Raw genomic sequence first — 13,713 nt, 5'->3', positions numbered from 1 at the left:
CTCACCACTGAAAGCTAGCTATTTCTGTGTACGAAACGCTTCCTATATATCGTGGAGAGTGGAACCGCGCTTGTGATACTCCTCGGATATTCCTGATGCTTCGTCATCCCAACGTTAAGGAGGTAATACCTGTTTGCATGCTTCACGGTACCGCTATATGTTGGTCATTCATGGTTGGGTGGTTCCCGTTGGTGCTGATACTTCCGGTGATGTGGACAATGCTTCATTGGCTGTCGTGGTCGTACCGCCTGATATAGGCGTGGACATGGCTTCCGAATCCGATGCCGTGGAGCGTGCACTAGATGTGAATGTCCCTGGAGATTCCGTAGCTGCCGTTGCAGCAGTCGCTTCCGTGACCACAGCAGGCTCGCAACCTTCGCACATGTAAAAGAACATGCGTTGTAGTTACCGCAGGCATTTCCGGTATGGGATGAATCAACACTTCAACGATAGTTATAAAAAGCACGTACTATAAAAAAAGTGAGGTAAGCAAAGCAGATGTTACATATTACTTCATTGTGCCATTGTTCCTTCACTCTAAGGTAGCGAAACGGGGTAATTGGTAAGTCATACTTAAAGTTTTACGCAGCAGAGAGACAAGGACAGAAGAAATCAGACAGGAAGGCTGCGTACTCACAACTAAGGAAGTTTTATTGTTGACACACTTAAATAGCTAAATTCCATGGCGTTCCCTTACTCCTTCATCATCGTAATTATCTTTCTTATCTCACCTTCTTGTGTACCACATGGGACAGACCGTCTCTCAACCCTTGACTTTCCTGGACTATCCCCTGAGGCACGTGCAACATGTCGCCATAGGCAGACAACCTTACGTGTAATATCATGACGCCATTAATATTATTTCTAGACTATCGTGACATGTCTTTTCAGAGCTAGTCCATTTCATCATGCTGGTCGACAGCATCAAACAGTACAAAGCGCATTTATGTGAACTTCACAGAGTGCATTACAAGTCATGAAAGGCGTCACAAACGTAAATATGTAGTTTGATGCCGCTTGAAGTGTTTCAAGTTGAGTGAAATGAAAGTGTAAACGCGTCACCTAAACGAGTCTGTTTCAACGCCAAAAGATCGCAAAACGCTTATCGTTTTTGAATTTGGCATTTTTATATGTCATGTAGTAACATCAAAGCTCTGGAACCACAGTCCGCTACAGCCCAGATAGCCAACTGGCGTACGTGAGCTGCTCATACACTCGACAACTCGTTGGGGGGAATTAAAACGCGTTTCGCATGAGAATTCCAATTGTATTCTCTTTCCACTACCTCGTGCGATATTCGGATACTGATTTGCTAAGTGAGTCAGATTAGTGGTGGTAACGACCCGAATTACGCCTAGCAATGAGCCGTATAACATTCCAAGTTGTATAACGTTTACGTCAATGTCGCACTCTTCCTTACCCTGCACTTTTAAAGCCAGCACCACTGTAGCCACCAAAAGAGACAATGAAATGACGCTGAGGAGCCCAACAGCAATGAGCAGCTTCTTAGCAATTGGAGGATACCCCATGAGGAATTCTGGAGATTTCCTGAAAAAAAAAAGAGAAAAATTAAGAAAAATCAAAAGGAAGCGTCAAGTCCTAGCTACCAGCTGGGTCTAGCAGGAAAACCCTCCTGATATCGTGAACACTGTATTGAGAAAGAAGCTACACATTCTACTGCGACAGGTAGTTCAACTTGCGATAGGCAGCTCAGAACCGCCACGTCTCATCTTTCTTTTTGGGGTGGGGTGCACGAGCTGGATGAGGGCTGGATGACCCCTCGTTCAAGCATGTCAGACACACGAGATTGAATGACTGCCAGCTCAGAGGAGGACTCCCGGTATAGGCGACAATGAACAGGAGGCGAGTTACCTGGGCTAATCGTGTGGCCGACTGCGTTTGGTATGGGTAATTGTGAACTGGGAACGCGACATTAACTATGTCGCGGAAACGTTTTAAAACAGGCAGTAGCTGTTGCTTTTCAGTAGGGCCAGGAGCGCCACCCTACAGCCCGCAGGAGAGCGGCAATATGGGCACTGGAGGAGATTGGACACAGTACTCCTGCTGTTTCTAATGCGGTCGGGAGAGGCTGTATGCACTGCGTCCACTGCTGTATGGGTGAGCGCCGTTGCGGTGCACGTCGACTTTGGAATAATTTGGATCTCAGAAGGGTTGTTAACGAACAGACGTGCGCTTCACCGCTGTTATGGCCATAATATATGACGGAAGCAAGGGCCTATTCTCACTTACAGCGCTTTGATCCATAGCACATGGCATGTTTTTTTTTTCTTGTCGCATGACACGAACCACTGGCAAACATCGTTTTTGAGAGTTGGGCTCCTGTCAATTGTTTCTCTGGTTTGTGGTGGCCAATCATGAGACTGTTTTGATCATGACGTCGTGGTAGCTGTGGGATAGTTTTGCTTCATAGTGCAGTGTTTTGCTGATGTCGCGGTGACATGAGTACGGCGTCGAATTTGCCGTTTGCCCAGCTAGCTGAACTTGTGCGTCCGCATAGCTTATCGGAATCAAGAATCAACACAAGACGAAACGGCTTTGCCTCACGTCGCCAACGAGGTTTCGTGAGACTTGAGCTGCCGAGCCTTCCGACCATTGTGTGCTATGCTTTGCAAGTGAGAACACGAAGGTACGAAACAACGCTTGGTTGCAGCGCTCTAATGCAAAGCGCTGCACGTGAAAACAGGCCCTAAGACAATCCCTCAAAAGTGTGCTGGGACCGCAGACGCCAAACCGGACGTATACGAGTAGTGCAAGGGCGAATAAAGACGATCGAGTGAATAAGCTGATGCCCAAAGGACGTCTTCTTGAGCACATAGCGTATATCACAAAGAAGGTCCTACAAAAAAGGCGACGGGTATGGGAACGTACCCCAAGCGCAAGTGTGATTTTTGCAGTGAATGCCGACGTTAGCGTTGCACAGGAAATCATTGCCGAGCAATACATCAGGTATGCACTTGGACATCACTAAGGTGGACGCAACATACCTCAAGCTGAAGTCATAAACTCTGTCCGTGCATTGCGCCGTGGGAAAGGCGAGGGACACGTCACCCATCTGCAAAAACTGCTCCGTCGGTGGATACGTGCAAACTGTACCGAGGCTGCGACAAAAGTACTCGATACGCATGACCTGGTAGCACCAGTCTCGACTAGGGCAAAGGTACTGTGACCGTTCATAGCTGGGGATTGGTTTGCGACAAGGACGCTCAATTTTTGAATCACTCAACGGCATGGAAGATTCAGCCCAGGTTTGTATTAGATACTCATAAAACGTATTTCAATTAAGTTAATGAGTCAAAAGCAGCGACAACATAAAAATCGTGACTATGACACGGGGGTGATTCGCCGGTTCGAGCACTACCCCAACTGAGTAACATAAATAAATGAGTAGAGTACTCAATACCCAATCTCCCCCAAAAAATACTCTACTCAACAAATCTACAAAAAATATTTCAGATAGGCATTAAATAACCTTAAAAATAAACCGTTACTTTCAAGATACTTTGACGTTACACATGCGAAGAGTGTGAAGTTGAAAATGTCATTATCACATAGTCGGTAATGCGAAATTTTACCACCCACCACCACCACCACCACCAATGCGAAATTTGAGCGCAGCCGTTGAGGTTCCGTTATACACCACTGTTCTTATTTTCCACACATAGCACTTTCTTCAGGTAGCACTACTATCCCAGTTCTTGATGGTCATGAGCGTATTTTATTGCGCTTATATAGGCAGAAGCCGCAGACCGAGCACGGCTCATCCGACTGCTCTTGTAGCACCCTCTTCCTTCACTTTCCTCCTCGCCCCTCTTCGTTTTCCTCTTCACGCTCATTTCACTCAGCTGTACGACCACCCGCTGCACTTCTCAAGCTCTCCCGTACTTTCTTCATTCGTTTCGCTCCTCGTTCGCTGTGCCGGTTGCAACGCAGACGGCGCTCAACCAAGGAAGGGAGTACTAAGAGCTGCGCTCTAAAAGCTTTATTAGCTCGCAGGAACATCTACTTTTTCAAAATTACTATATAATGACATGCCCGCCTCTTTTGAAGACACGTTACCCCCAATACTGAACAGCCACTCTACAGATGCGCCTCATAAAGTTAAGTTACCTCATAAATAGATAATAATATTTGATGTGCAAGATACCAAGTTGCTCGCAAAAATATTAAAGGTACGTAAGTTAAATATTCTACTCTAGTTGCTGTACAAGTGTGCTTCATCCTTCCTCAGGGCGGTACTGCAGCCAAAATGCATTAGTTTTGGGGCCGGAGTCACAATCGGCCACGACCACCGATGTCTACGAGGATGAGGTGATGGCGAGCGTGAGCGACGTTAACTTGTAGTTTCGTTATGGCCAAAGCCAGCTACTGCACGGTGGAAGCCGGCATGTCACACGAGTTGAGTGATCGTGACTGGACAAAATAAAGCGCTAGGAGCAGCCAAGTCTGCTCCAGCAGTACCTTGGGATATACACTGTGGAATGACAAAAGTAGCACACGGGCCACCGGGATTCTGCGAGATAATCGTGCGTGCCCTGCGTGCCCTGTCACGCGGCCCTATCACGCTATTACGCGACCCTATCACGCTATGCACAAGTTATATATAGACAGGTAGCGAACTTTCCATACAGCCCTGCGTCTTCAGAATGACGCAATGATAGAGACCGTCAGCGCCATCCATCGGTTGCGCGGACTGATACGACTGTAAATAAATTACGTCACAGATGACACCAGCAGTATGAATAATAAGCAGTGCATAATTAGCCATGGCGCGTATACATTCCTACACTTCGTTTACTTTGTATTCCTTACCATGACCAAGCCATGCTAATCATCCAGGGCAACAATACCAGACGAGAATAGAGAAAAATAAATCATATCAGGTTTAATGACACACATCAATTCGAAGTACGTACGTACAATTATCACAGGTTTTGACAACTCCAAATAGAACGGTATCGCGACGGCCACACAGAAACTAGGAAGGTTCTCAGGGTCCATTTCACACCGAGAGGGGGGGGGGGATATGTTTATTAAACATAAAGAAAGGGGGAAAGGTCAGACAGGCCAAGGCCGACTTGCTTGCACACCGAGAGCGAAATGTGCACGTAGTGTTAGCCGTTTGCATCTCTTCAATGAGTGTCCATAATGGGTCCGTTGCAAAAACCTTAACACCGTTGGTGCACAGCTGATTCCTGCCAGCGTTCACTACATCACGGCCGGTCTCACCATCACGAAAGCTTGTTGCGGAATGAGACCTGCAGCGCGAACCGTGCTTGATTTAGATTTCATTGACTGAATGACGATGATGTTGTTTGGACCTTTCGGGGATTTGTTTCTTTGTTTTAGTGTTGTAACTCGTGAACGACGAGGAAGACAAACTAATTTTGGAATTTCTGAACTCTGGGTCGAGTCCTTTTCTCTACCTCATCGAATTTTCTGTGTCACTCTGATCTAAACGAAATTTGGTTAGTAGCTATCCATCTGACCATAACATATTGGTGCCGAAACCCGGGAAGGTAATTCCGGACTATCGAGGGGGATGGGTCGCTTGAAGGCAAAAAGGGCTGTACTGCGAGGGAGGACCACTCGAATCATCAACGAAAGCAATTCTCTTCTTTCATCTGAGACCGCCAGCGCTGAGGAGCTCGTCGTTCTACTAAATTGCCTCACCATTTGCAGTACCGACTTGAAAGACGTCGACACCCAGCTGGAGACGCTCATTCCGATCGAAGATCTTCAACAGGAGTATGACAGCTGCTTTGGATATCAAGAGGAAGTAAGCACAGTGGCCTCAAAATTGAACTACAAACTTCGGCAAGTTAGCGCTTCCGCTTCGCACACCGTGCCATCACAAACTGAAAGGAACACTCAGTCCTTGAGGCAGTCAACGAGATCTGGAATTAAGTTACCAAAGCTCCAGCTCCAAAAGTTCAATGGCGAGCCCACGCTGGGGCCAAGCTTCTGGGAGCAATACTTAAGCAGCATACATGAAAACGCTACCCTTTCCAAGATCGAGAAATTCCAGTACCTGAGATCTCTTCTCGTTGGACAAGCGTCTGCTGCGACTGAGGGACTCCAGGCCACAGAAGCTTGCTATAATGATGCATTGGAGTTGATGAAAAAAAAAAACGTTTTGGTGATAGACAGAAGATAGAACACGAGTATTTCTCCCGTTTGCGTCAACTTTCCTATATTCGCTCTTCGCACGACACTGGTGGACTGAGGAAGATGTATGTCTAGTCTAGTATGCGGAGATTAAAATCTCTTAGAGTAACTGCTGGAAGTTACGCAGCGATGATGAACCACATTCTCCTGAAGGCGTTGCCACAGGATATGGTTCTGGGCTACCATCGTAGGAAACAGCAACAACCAGCACGGCCCGAAAACTCCGAAAAGCAGTTAGAAGATTTCTTCGCTTTTCTCCAGAACGAAGTTGAAAGCAGAGAAAGGGCGGGAATATCTAGCCAGGAAGGAGGAGTTATGAAACGAAGAGGGAATCAGATGAGTCGTCCCAGTGGGCTAGTACTCCAAACAGGTTCTGTGCCGGGCCAGTGCATCTTTTGCGGCTCTTCGGCGCATACGATGAACGATGCTCTTCTGATATGGATCTGAGCGCCCGAAAAGAGAAGCTCAAATCTCAGCGAAGATGTTTCCGATGCACCTGGGTGGGACATATGACGAACCAGTGTGTGAGGCGTGTCAAATGCGATAAATGCAAAAGTAGACACGTAACCTCCATGTGTGACCCGGAGTACAACCCAGCCCAGTCAACTAGCCCTAAAACGCAAACCCGCAGCGCAGTGATCGCCACGTCATCAGCCACTTCACGTTCCACGGTTTTGCTACAGACTTTCCTGGCTTGGGTGGTCGCCGACAAGAAGTGCGCATACGTTCGAGGATTATTTGACAGCGGTAGTCAAAGTACCTTTGTGCGAGAGGATCTTTTTCGCATCTTGCCCGTCCTGAGAGAGGAGGAACACTCAATAAGCACGTTTTCCAGTGCTATGGCGAGGAAACCAGAGAGGCGACGAATAGTGAAGCCCCAGATACGAAGCCAGTATGCCGAGGAGGTAATAACTATGGAAGCAATCGAAATGACAGTTCTGTGTCATGATCTTCCATCAGCTTCAGCAGATGACAGTCACTTGGTTCTACTTCAGGAAGCTGGAGAACATGTTGCTGATGTCGTATCGTTCCTAGGCATACTGCAAGTGAAGGGAATTTCGGTCCTTATTGGGTCGGATCAAATGTGGAAATTGCTGAAAGGAGAGATCCGACGTTACGGGTCAAACGATGAAATCGTTGCCATCAACTCCAAACTAGGATGGACGTTTCAGGGTCCGACTACCGAACGTTCACTGACCGCAAGGCAGGCCTGCAACTATGTGTCTGTGCTTCGTGTGAGTACACCTTCTGAGGACCCGCGCTGTGACCAGCTTTTAGAACGATTTTGCAGCCTGAAAGGAGTTGGAATCGTCCACGAAGATGAATCTCCGTCGGCCGAAGGTCATGCCATTCTCGAAGAGTTCGAGAAAACACTGAAGATGAGGGATGGCAGGTACGAGGTTCAGCTCCCGTGGAAAGAGAGAGATTCGCCGTTGAACGACAACTTGAACGACAGGACGATACGACGTTGAACGACACGAGATGGCGCTTGGACACACACGATAGTCAGATGCACAGGAGTCGTATTCAGAAAAAGTCACTAGCTGCAATATTGATGTTGATGTTGTACTGGTAAATGGATGTGAAACCACATTGCAGACCATCAGTTACAGCTCAGGTTAAAGCGCCACTACGGACCGAATCGCGTGTCTGGAGACCCTTACGAAACCGAGACCCTGTGCCACGGTAATCACCATTGTATTTTCCCAAAATATTGTTTTAGCAATATGGCGCCGAAGTACCATAAAACTAATTTGTAGTTCCAACAAGAACTACGTCATAGTATGAGCAATTTACCACCTGTCTGGTAACATCGCTCCTCCAATGCCGTTTTCTGTCTCCTCGCGGTAACGTGTTGGCTTGCTGAGCTCAAGATCGCGGGTTCGATCCCGGCCGAGGGTGGTACCAATGTGGGGGAGGTAAACATTGCTTCTAGCACCGTGTGTCGGAGATTTCCGGCGCACGTCAAAAGAACCCCAGGTGGTTTAAATTATCTGCAGTCCTACACTGCGGCACGTGCGACATGTCGCCACACTGCGCAGACAAACCTTACGTGTAACATCACAGTACCATTACCATTACCACAGCTGCTGGCAGTCTTCAAATGTGGGGCGGAGAGCGGAGGCAGGGTGGTAGTGGCAGTGAAATGACTCGCCGTTGTCGGCCTCAAGGAGGTGGGCAACGTCACGACTAACGCCTTGGGGGAATGTGCGTCCTGGGCCGACTTCTAAGGGAACTATGCCTACAGGGTGCGTGTTGTAGCTGGTGCATTCCACGCTAATGATCCAGAGATGCTGCTCAACCATAGCCGATGGTCAAGAAAAAAATCAGAGTTCATTCCTTGTGGTAGGCATATACCAAATCCCAAATATTAGCCTCAAACACCGTCGCGTTCCGGCGCTAGAGGGCTCTGAAGTTTGCGCAGCGAGCAAAAACCATACCCGCTATCCTCAAACTTTAAAGATGTTTTCTATAAGGACCATTGCCACCCACTGACCGAGTCTCAGCACTCTACCGCAAAAGTTAGGATTTGGGAATTCTGGGAAACCCTTCAAAATTTGACCAACTTTGACATTTTTTAGAAAAATAACTAGAGCCCTGAGCAAAACCAAATTTTGGAGATGTAAAGTCTATAAGGACTCTGTTCTAAAATAGATTCTGAACTCTTTTCTCAGTGATTTAGATGCAGTAAAAAATCGTAAAATCACGGGGATCCTTGAAAAGTGAATATTTCGGTGAGAAAATTTTCAACCGCGATAACAAGTTAGAAAGACCTGCTTCACATAGAACTGTAGAAGAACTGAGAGTCCGAAGTTGGGGAAGTCGGTACATGACAAGTTCACACGGGTACATGACAAGTGTAGAAGAACACCTCATTTATTCGCGGAGAAAAAAAAACTAGCAAAGTACTTTTTGTTAAACTTAAGAAGTTTTTCTTTCGTTGCCATACCTGCGTTGTTGGCTCGCAGCGCGCTCACCGAGTGCGAGCGCACCTTGCTTACCTCGAACAACGTAGTGTAAAACTGAGATTATTGCAACAGAAGTGCTGGAGACTTCTTTAAGTTAATTAAGTCAATATTAAAACGGTCATTTGCCTATTGACCTTTTTCGACCATCTCAATGTCGGGGCCGCCAGAAGTGCCAAACCCGCTCCAAGTCCTCTGGACGGCTGTTTTCCATTTTCTCCTCTCGGCCCTTGCCGCCATACGACTATAAAGTTAAATGATGACAGTTAAAGAATAGGCACCAGCATTGGGATTCGAACCCACTGTATTCAATTGAAGTAGCCAAGTGGGCGTTATGAGACTTGCGTTGTGTTTTGTTTTTCTACGTTAAATTGCCTCACGTCGTTGTCTATATAGATATCGACCTTGTACAACTTGCACTCCTTCTTGGGTTTCGGCTCTGTTCAAGTCACATAATTTTCTTTGCCTTCGTTGACAATAATGGCGCTTGACTAATGAAAAAGCGAATTCTTCTGCGCAGGAAACTGTTATATTTGCGGCAGTTTTAAAACACCATAGTTTGAAGTCGACCTATTTGGACATCTGTAATCTGCGCTTCCTGGTTTGGTAAACCGCTTCTTTTTTATTGTGGTTGTCATTGATCTGTCCGCTATATTGAACTTATTGAAACAAGTTCATGAATCTTAGGCTACGCTAGTACAGCAAATAATGTCCACAGGTGTAAGTGTTGAATCGCTTTCCTTCATCTGCCGTAGCTTGTTTTACTATTTCCTTTACTCAGGAATCAATGAATTAGAGTTATATTCGATAATCGGGGTTCTCTGTACTTTCCAGTTGCTCCCGATTGGCACTCGTGTGAAAGTTGCACTTTGAGCGGTAATGGTGGTCAAAAATGAAAATCAAAGCGAGGCTACGAGCCTTCTTCGAGATACAGAAATACACTCAGCGTGCCAGTGCCTGGCACAAGAACCTATCATTCTTTTGCTGCGGTCTCCTGTTGTCATTTTGCTGCAAAGCTGACGTCATTCTCACTAAGAACAAGATTCCTTGACGAGAAGGGACTGTTCTTGCTGTAGTGAATGTAACATAAAGTACATAATTCCTTCTTGAAGTTATTGACATAACGCATTAAAAAACTTTCATCATTTTTTCAGCGAGATTTTGTCTCGCAGAGAATATACCACACACATATACAGGGTGTCCCAGAAAACGTGTCATTGAATTGTAATAAAAAAACTACGCCACCTAGAATCGTGCGGTCAAAGGCACTTGTTCTTATTAGGTTTTTGCCACCTCGTGATGTGAATGTCATGTATCGTAAGTTTAATCATGTAAATATTTGCGAACTGAACTCGGAAATTTGCCAAGTAAAGGTCACTTTTTTTACCCCACCAATATGAAGAGCGTGCCGAATTCACTCAAATTCACGATAATTGACAGTGATATTCACGAGCTATCCCATCGGAAAAAATAGCCGAATATCATGCTTTTCGGAGCATCGGACCATAACGCGCGATGACTTTTTGAGCGCAATCGCTCTCAGTTCGACGAAAGGAGGTTCCAAAGCCAGCCCACAGATTTATAGTAGAAAAAGTAACAGTTCCTAAAATTGGGAGAGGAAAAGCATTATCCCAGCGAAAGTCGGACGTGATAAGCCATGCCTATCACGCCTATGTTATCTCTTTCTGCGATGCCGGGGTGGGCTGGGTTTCCAACCTCCTTTCGTCGGACTGCGCTGAAAAATTCATCGTGCGCTATTCCGTGGGAGCTCCGTAGAGCATGATCTTCGGCTATTTTTTCCGGTGGGATAGCTCCTGAATATCCCTATCAATTATCATTAATTTGAGTAAATTAGACACGCTCTTCACATTGGTGGGGTAAAAAAGGTAAAAGGTAAAGGTAAAAGGAGGTTGGAAACCCAGCCCACACCGGCGTGGTAGAAAGAGATGACACAGACATAGCTTATCGCGTCCGGCTTCGGCTGGGACCATACCTTCCCTCTCCCAATTTCAGGAGCTGTCACTTTTTCTGCTATCACTCTTTGAACTGGGCTTCCAACCTCCTTTCGTCGCACTGACAGCGATTGCGCTCATAACGTCCTCGCGCGTTTTGAGCGCAATTGTGCCCCGAGAAGCATGATGTTCGGCTATTTTTCCCGATAGGATAGATCCTGAACATCACTGTCAATTATCATAAATTTTAGTAAATTCGGTACGCTCTTCATGTTGGTGGGGTAAAAAAGTGACCTTTACTTGGCAAATTTTCGAGTTCACTTCGCAAAAATTTACATAGTTAAACTGAGGTTACATAACATGCCCATCAGGAGGTGAAAAAAAAAAAAAAACTGGTAAGAACAAATGCCGTTGACCGCATGAGTCTAGGTGGCGTAGTTTTTTTTTTATTAGAATTCAATTACATGTTTTCTGCGACACCCCGTATAGCACATATTTATTTAGCGCACATATAGCACAAAATAGCGGATAGCTCAATGACAACCACGATCATAAAGCAGCGGCTTAACAAACCAAGGTGAGTAAATTACACATGTCCAAGTCAGTCGAGTTCAAACCATGATCTCTTAAAATTGCCGTAAATATAGAACTTTCTAGTGCAGAACAATTCGCTCGTTTTCATTGGTCAAGAGCCATTATTGTCAACGAAGGCGAAAAAAATCTGAGACCTGATGCAAGCATAAACCCATGATGGTACGCAAATTGTGCAAGGCCGAGACCTATAGACAATAAAACTTTATAGTAGTATGGTGGCAAGGGCCAAAAGGGGAAAGCAGCCGTCAGGGCGAACTTGGGATCTCTGCGGTCGAACAAGGTCGATAGGCGAATGAACTTTTTAATATTCACTTAACTAGCTTAGTGAGCAGTCTCCAGAATTACTTTTGCAATAATTTGAGGTTTATACTACGTTTTTCGAGGGTGAGCAGGAGCAAGCTGCGCTCATATTCGGTGACCGCTCTGAAAACCAAGGTCGAAAAAAAAAAAGGAAAAATTCTTCAGTGTAACAAAAGAGTACTTTTCTAGTTTTCTCCGCGCGTAAATGAGGTGTTCCTCTACAGTTCAATGTGAAGCACGTCTTTCTAGCTTGTTTATCGCCGCTGGTAAGTTTTTCAGTGAAACATTAACTTTTCAATTATTTTCGTAATTTTACGATTTTTTACTAAACCTAAACCGTTGAGAAAAGAGTTCAGAATTTTATATTACAAGACAGTCCTTATAGAGTTTACACCTGCAAAATTTCGTTTTGTTAGAGACTGTAGTTATTTTTATAAAAAATGTCAAAGTTGGACACATTTTGAAGTGTTTCCCAGAATTCCGCTAATCCTACCATTTGCGGCAGACTATCGAGACTCGGTCAATTGGTGACATGGTCATTCTAGAAAACACGTTTAAAGTTTGAGCTTCTTCGGTGCAGTAGAACGCTCACGACGCGCTTCCATAGGGGGCATAGTTTTTGTTTGCAGCGCATACTTCAGAGCCTTTAGCGTCGGCACGCGATGGTGTTTGAGGCTAATATTGGGGATTATGTATATGTCTACCACCACAATTCACTCCGATTTTTTTTTTCGTGATAATCGGCGATGGTAGACCAGCATCGCTGGACCACTTGGCGTGGAATGCACCAGCTACAATACATACGCCAGAGATCGTGATGATATCGTCTGCGTGTAATCGTGTATGGTTTGCGTGCGTTTGTATTTTTTCCGTGTAATGTTCACCGAGGGCATTTACATTTTATGTAGTGTGCATCTGAGCGGGCTTGATATTATGGAATAAAATAAATATGGTTTTTGTGTCCACTTTGAGGCGTTTCTCCCTACAGTTTACTGACCCTGCGAAACCAAGTCGGCTTCATGTCGCAATGAATGGATAGTAGCCACCATTAAATTCACAAGATGTCAGTGACAAGTCATTAAAGTCGTGAAATAGTCCACTCCGTTGCTTTACACAAAAGCACTCGCAGAAAGGATTATTACACGGATAGGATTGAGACGTCCATTTGAAGAATGTGGTCGTTCATGCGTTTGTGAGATAGCCTGCTCCATTGTTTTCTGCGAATACAGTGATAGATCGAATCGAAGTAGACATGGGTCTACTTCTTGATGGGTTTGAAAACAGCAATGGGATCCTTCGAGTAACCTGTTGTGTAGCAAGGTAACCCTGTTGTCTCTGAGGCACCCTTTCGTGTGTGTGTGTGTGTGTGTGCGTGTGTGTGTGTTTTGTTGTTGTTCTTTTTCTTTTTTAAGGAATAGCAAGTCGGCCTACGCCTGACTAATCTTTGCTCCGTTTCGTTTTTCAATAAATATATCCCCCCTGTTTTCTTGGTAGAATGCTTGGAACTTGTCTGTGAAATGCCGTGTCAGTGGAATTTGGTGAAACGAAATTGGAATATTATACGCGGAACTCATGAAATGCGACGAACATGACTTACATAGACTGCGGTTGCTGGTCCACGATGCTTTCTCTGCTGTTAGCAAATTCCATGGACATGATGGCTGTCTCACAGAACTGTCAAAAGAAATGGATTTATCGATTTGTGCACTTCAGCT

General features: G+C 45.5%; 1 protein-coding gene across 6 annotated transcripts in view; it reads right to left on the bottom strand.

The window, feature by feature from the left end:
• Positions 1-13,713, bottom strand: part of LOC135388516 (uncharacterized) — a 102,962-nt gene that overhangs the window by 67,796 nt on the left and 21,453 nt on the right. For all 6 annotated transcript variants that reach the window (XR_010421444.1, XR_010421443.1, XM_064618103.1 and 3 more), the window contains exons 2-4: positions 13,596-13,672; positions 1,421-1,548; positions 130-374 (exon numbers count right to left, since the gene is read on the bottom strand). Coding sequence is in view for 4 of the 6 variants with exons in the window: in XM_064618103.1 (XP_064474173.1) it covers positions 169-374; positions 1,421-1,548; positions 13,596-13,654 (393 nt within the window). In the remaining 2 variants the exon portion in view is untranslated. The remainder of the gene's footprint in view (positions 1-129; positions 375-1,420; positions 1,549-13,595; positions 13,673-13,713) is intronic.

The sequence above is a fragment of the Ornithodoros turicata genome, chromosome 3 (genome assembly GCF_037126465.1).
Source record: "Ornithodoros turicata isolate Travis chromosome 3, ASM3712646v1, whole genome shotgun sequence".
Taxonomy (NCBI): Eukaryota; Metazoa; Arthropoda; class Arachnida; order Ixodida; family Argasidae; genus Ornithodoros; species Ornithodoros turicata.
This window is presented reverse-complemented; position numbering and strand designations above follow the sequence as displayed.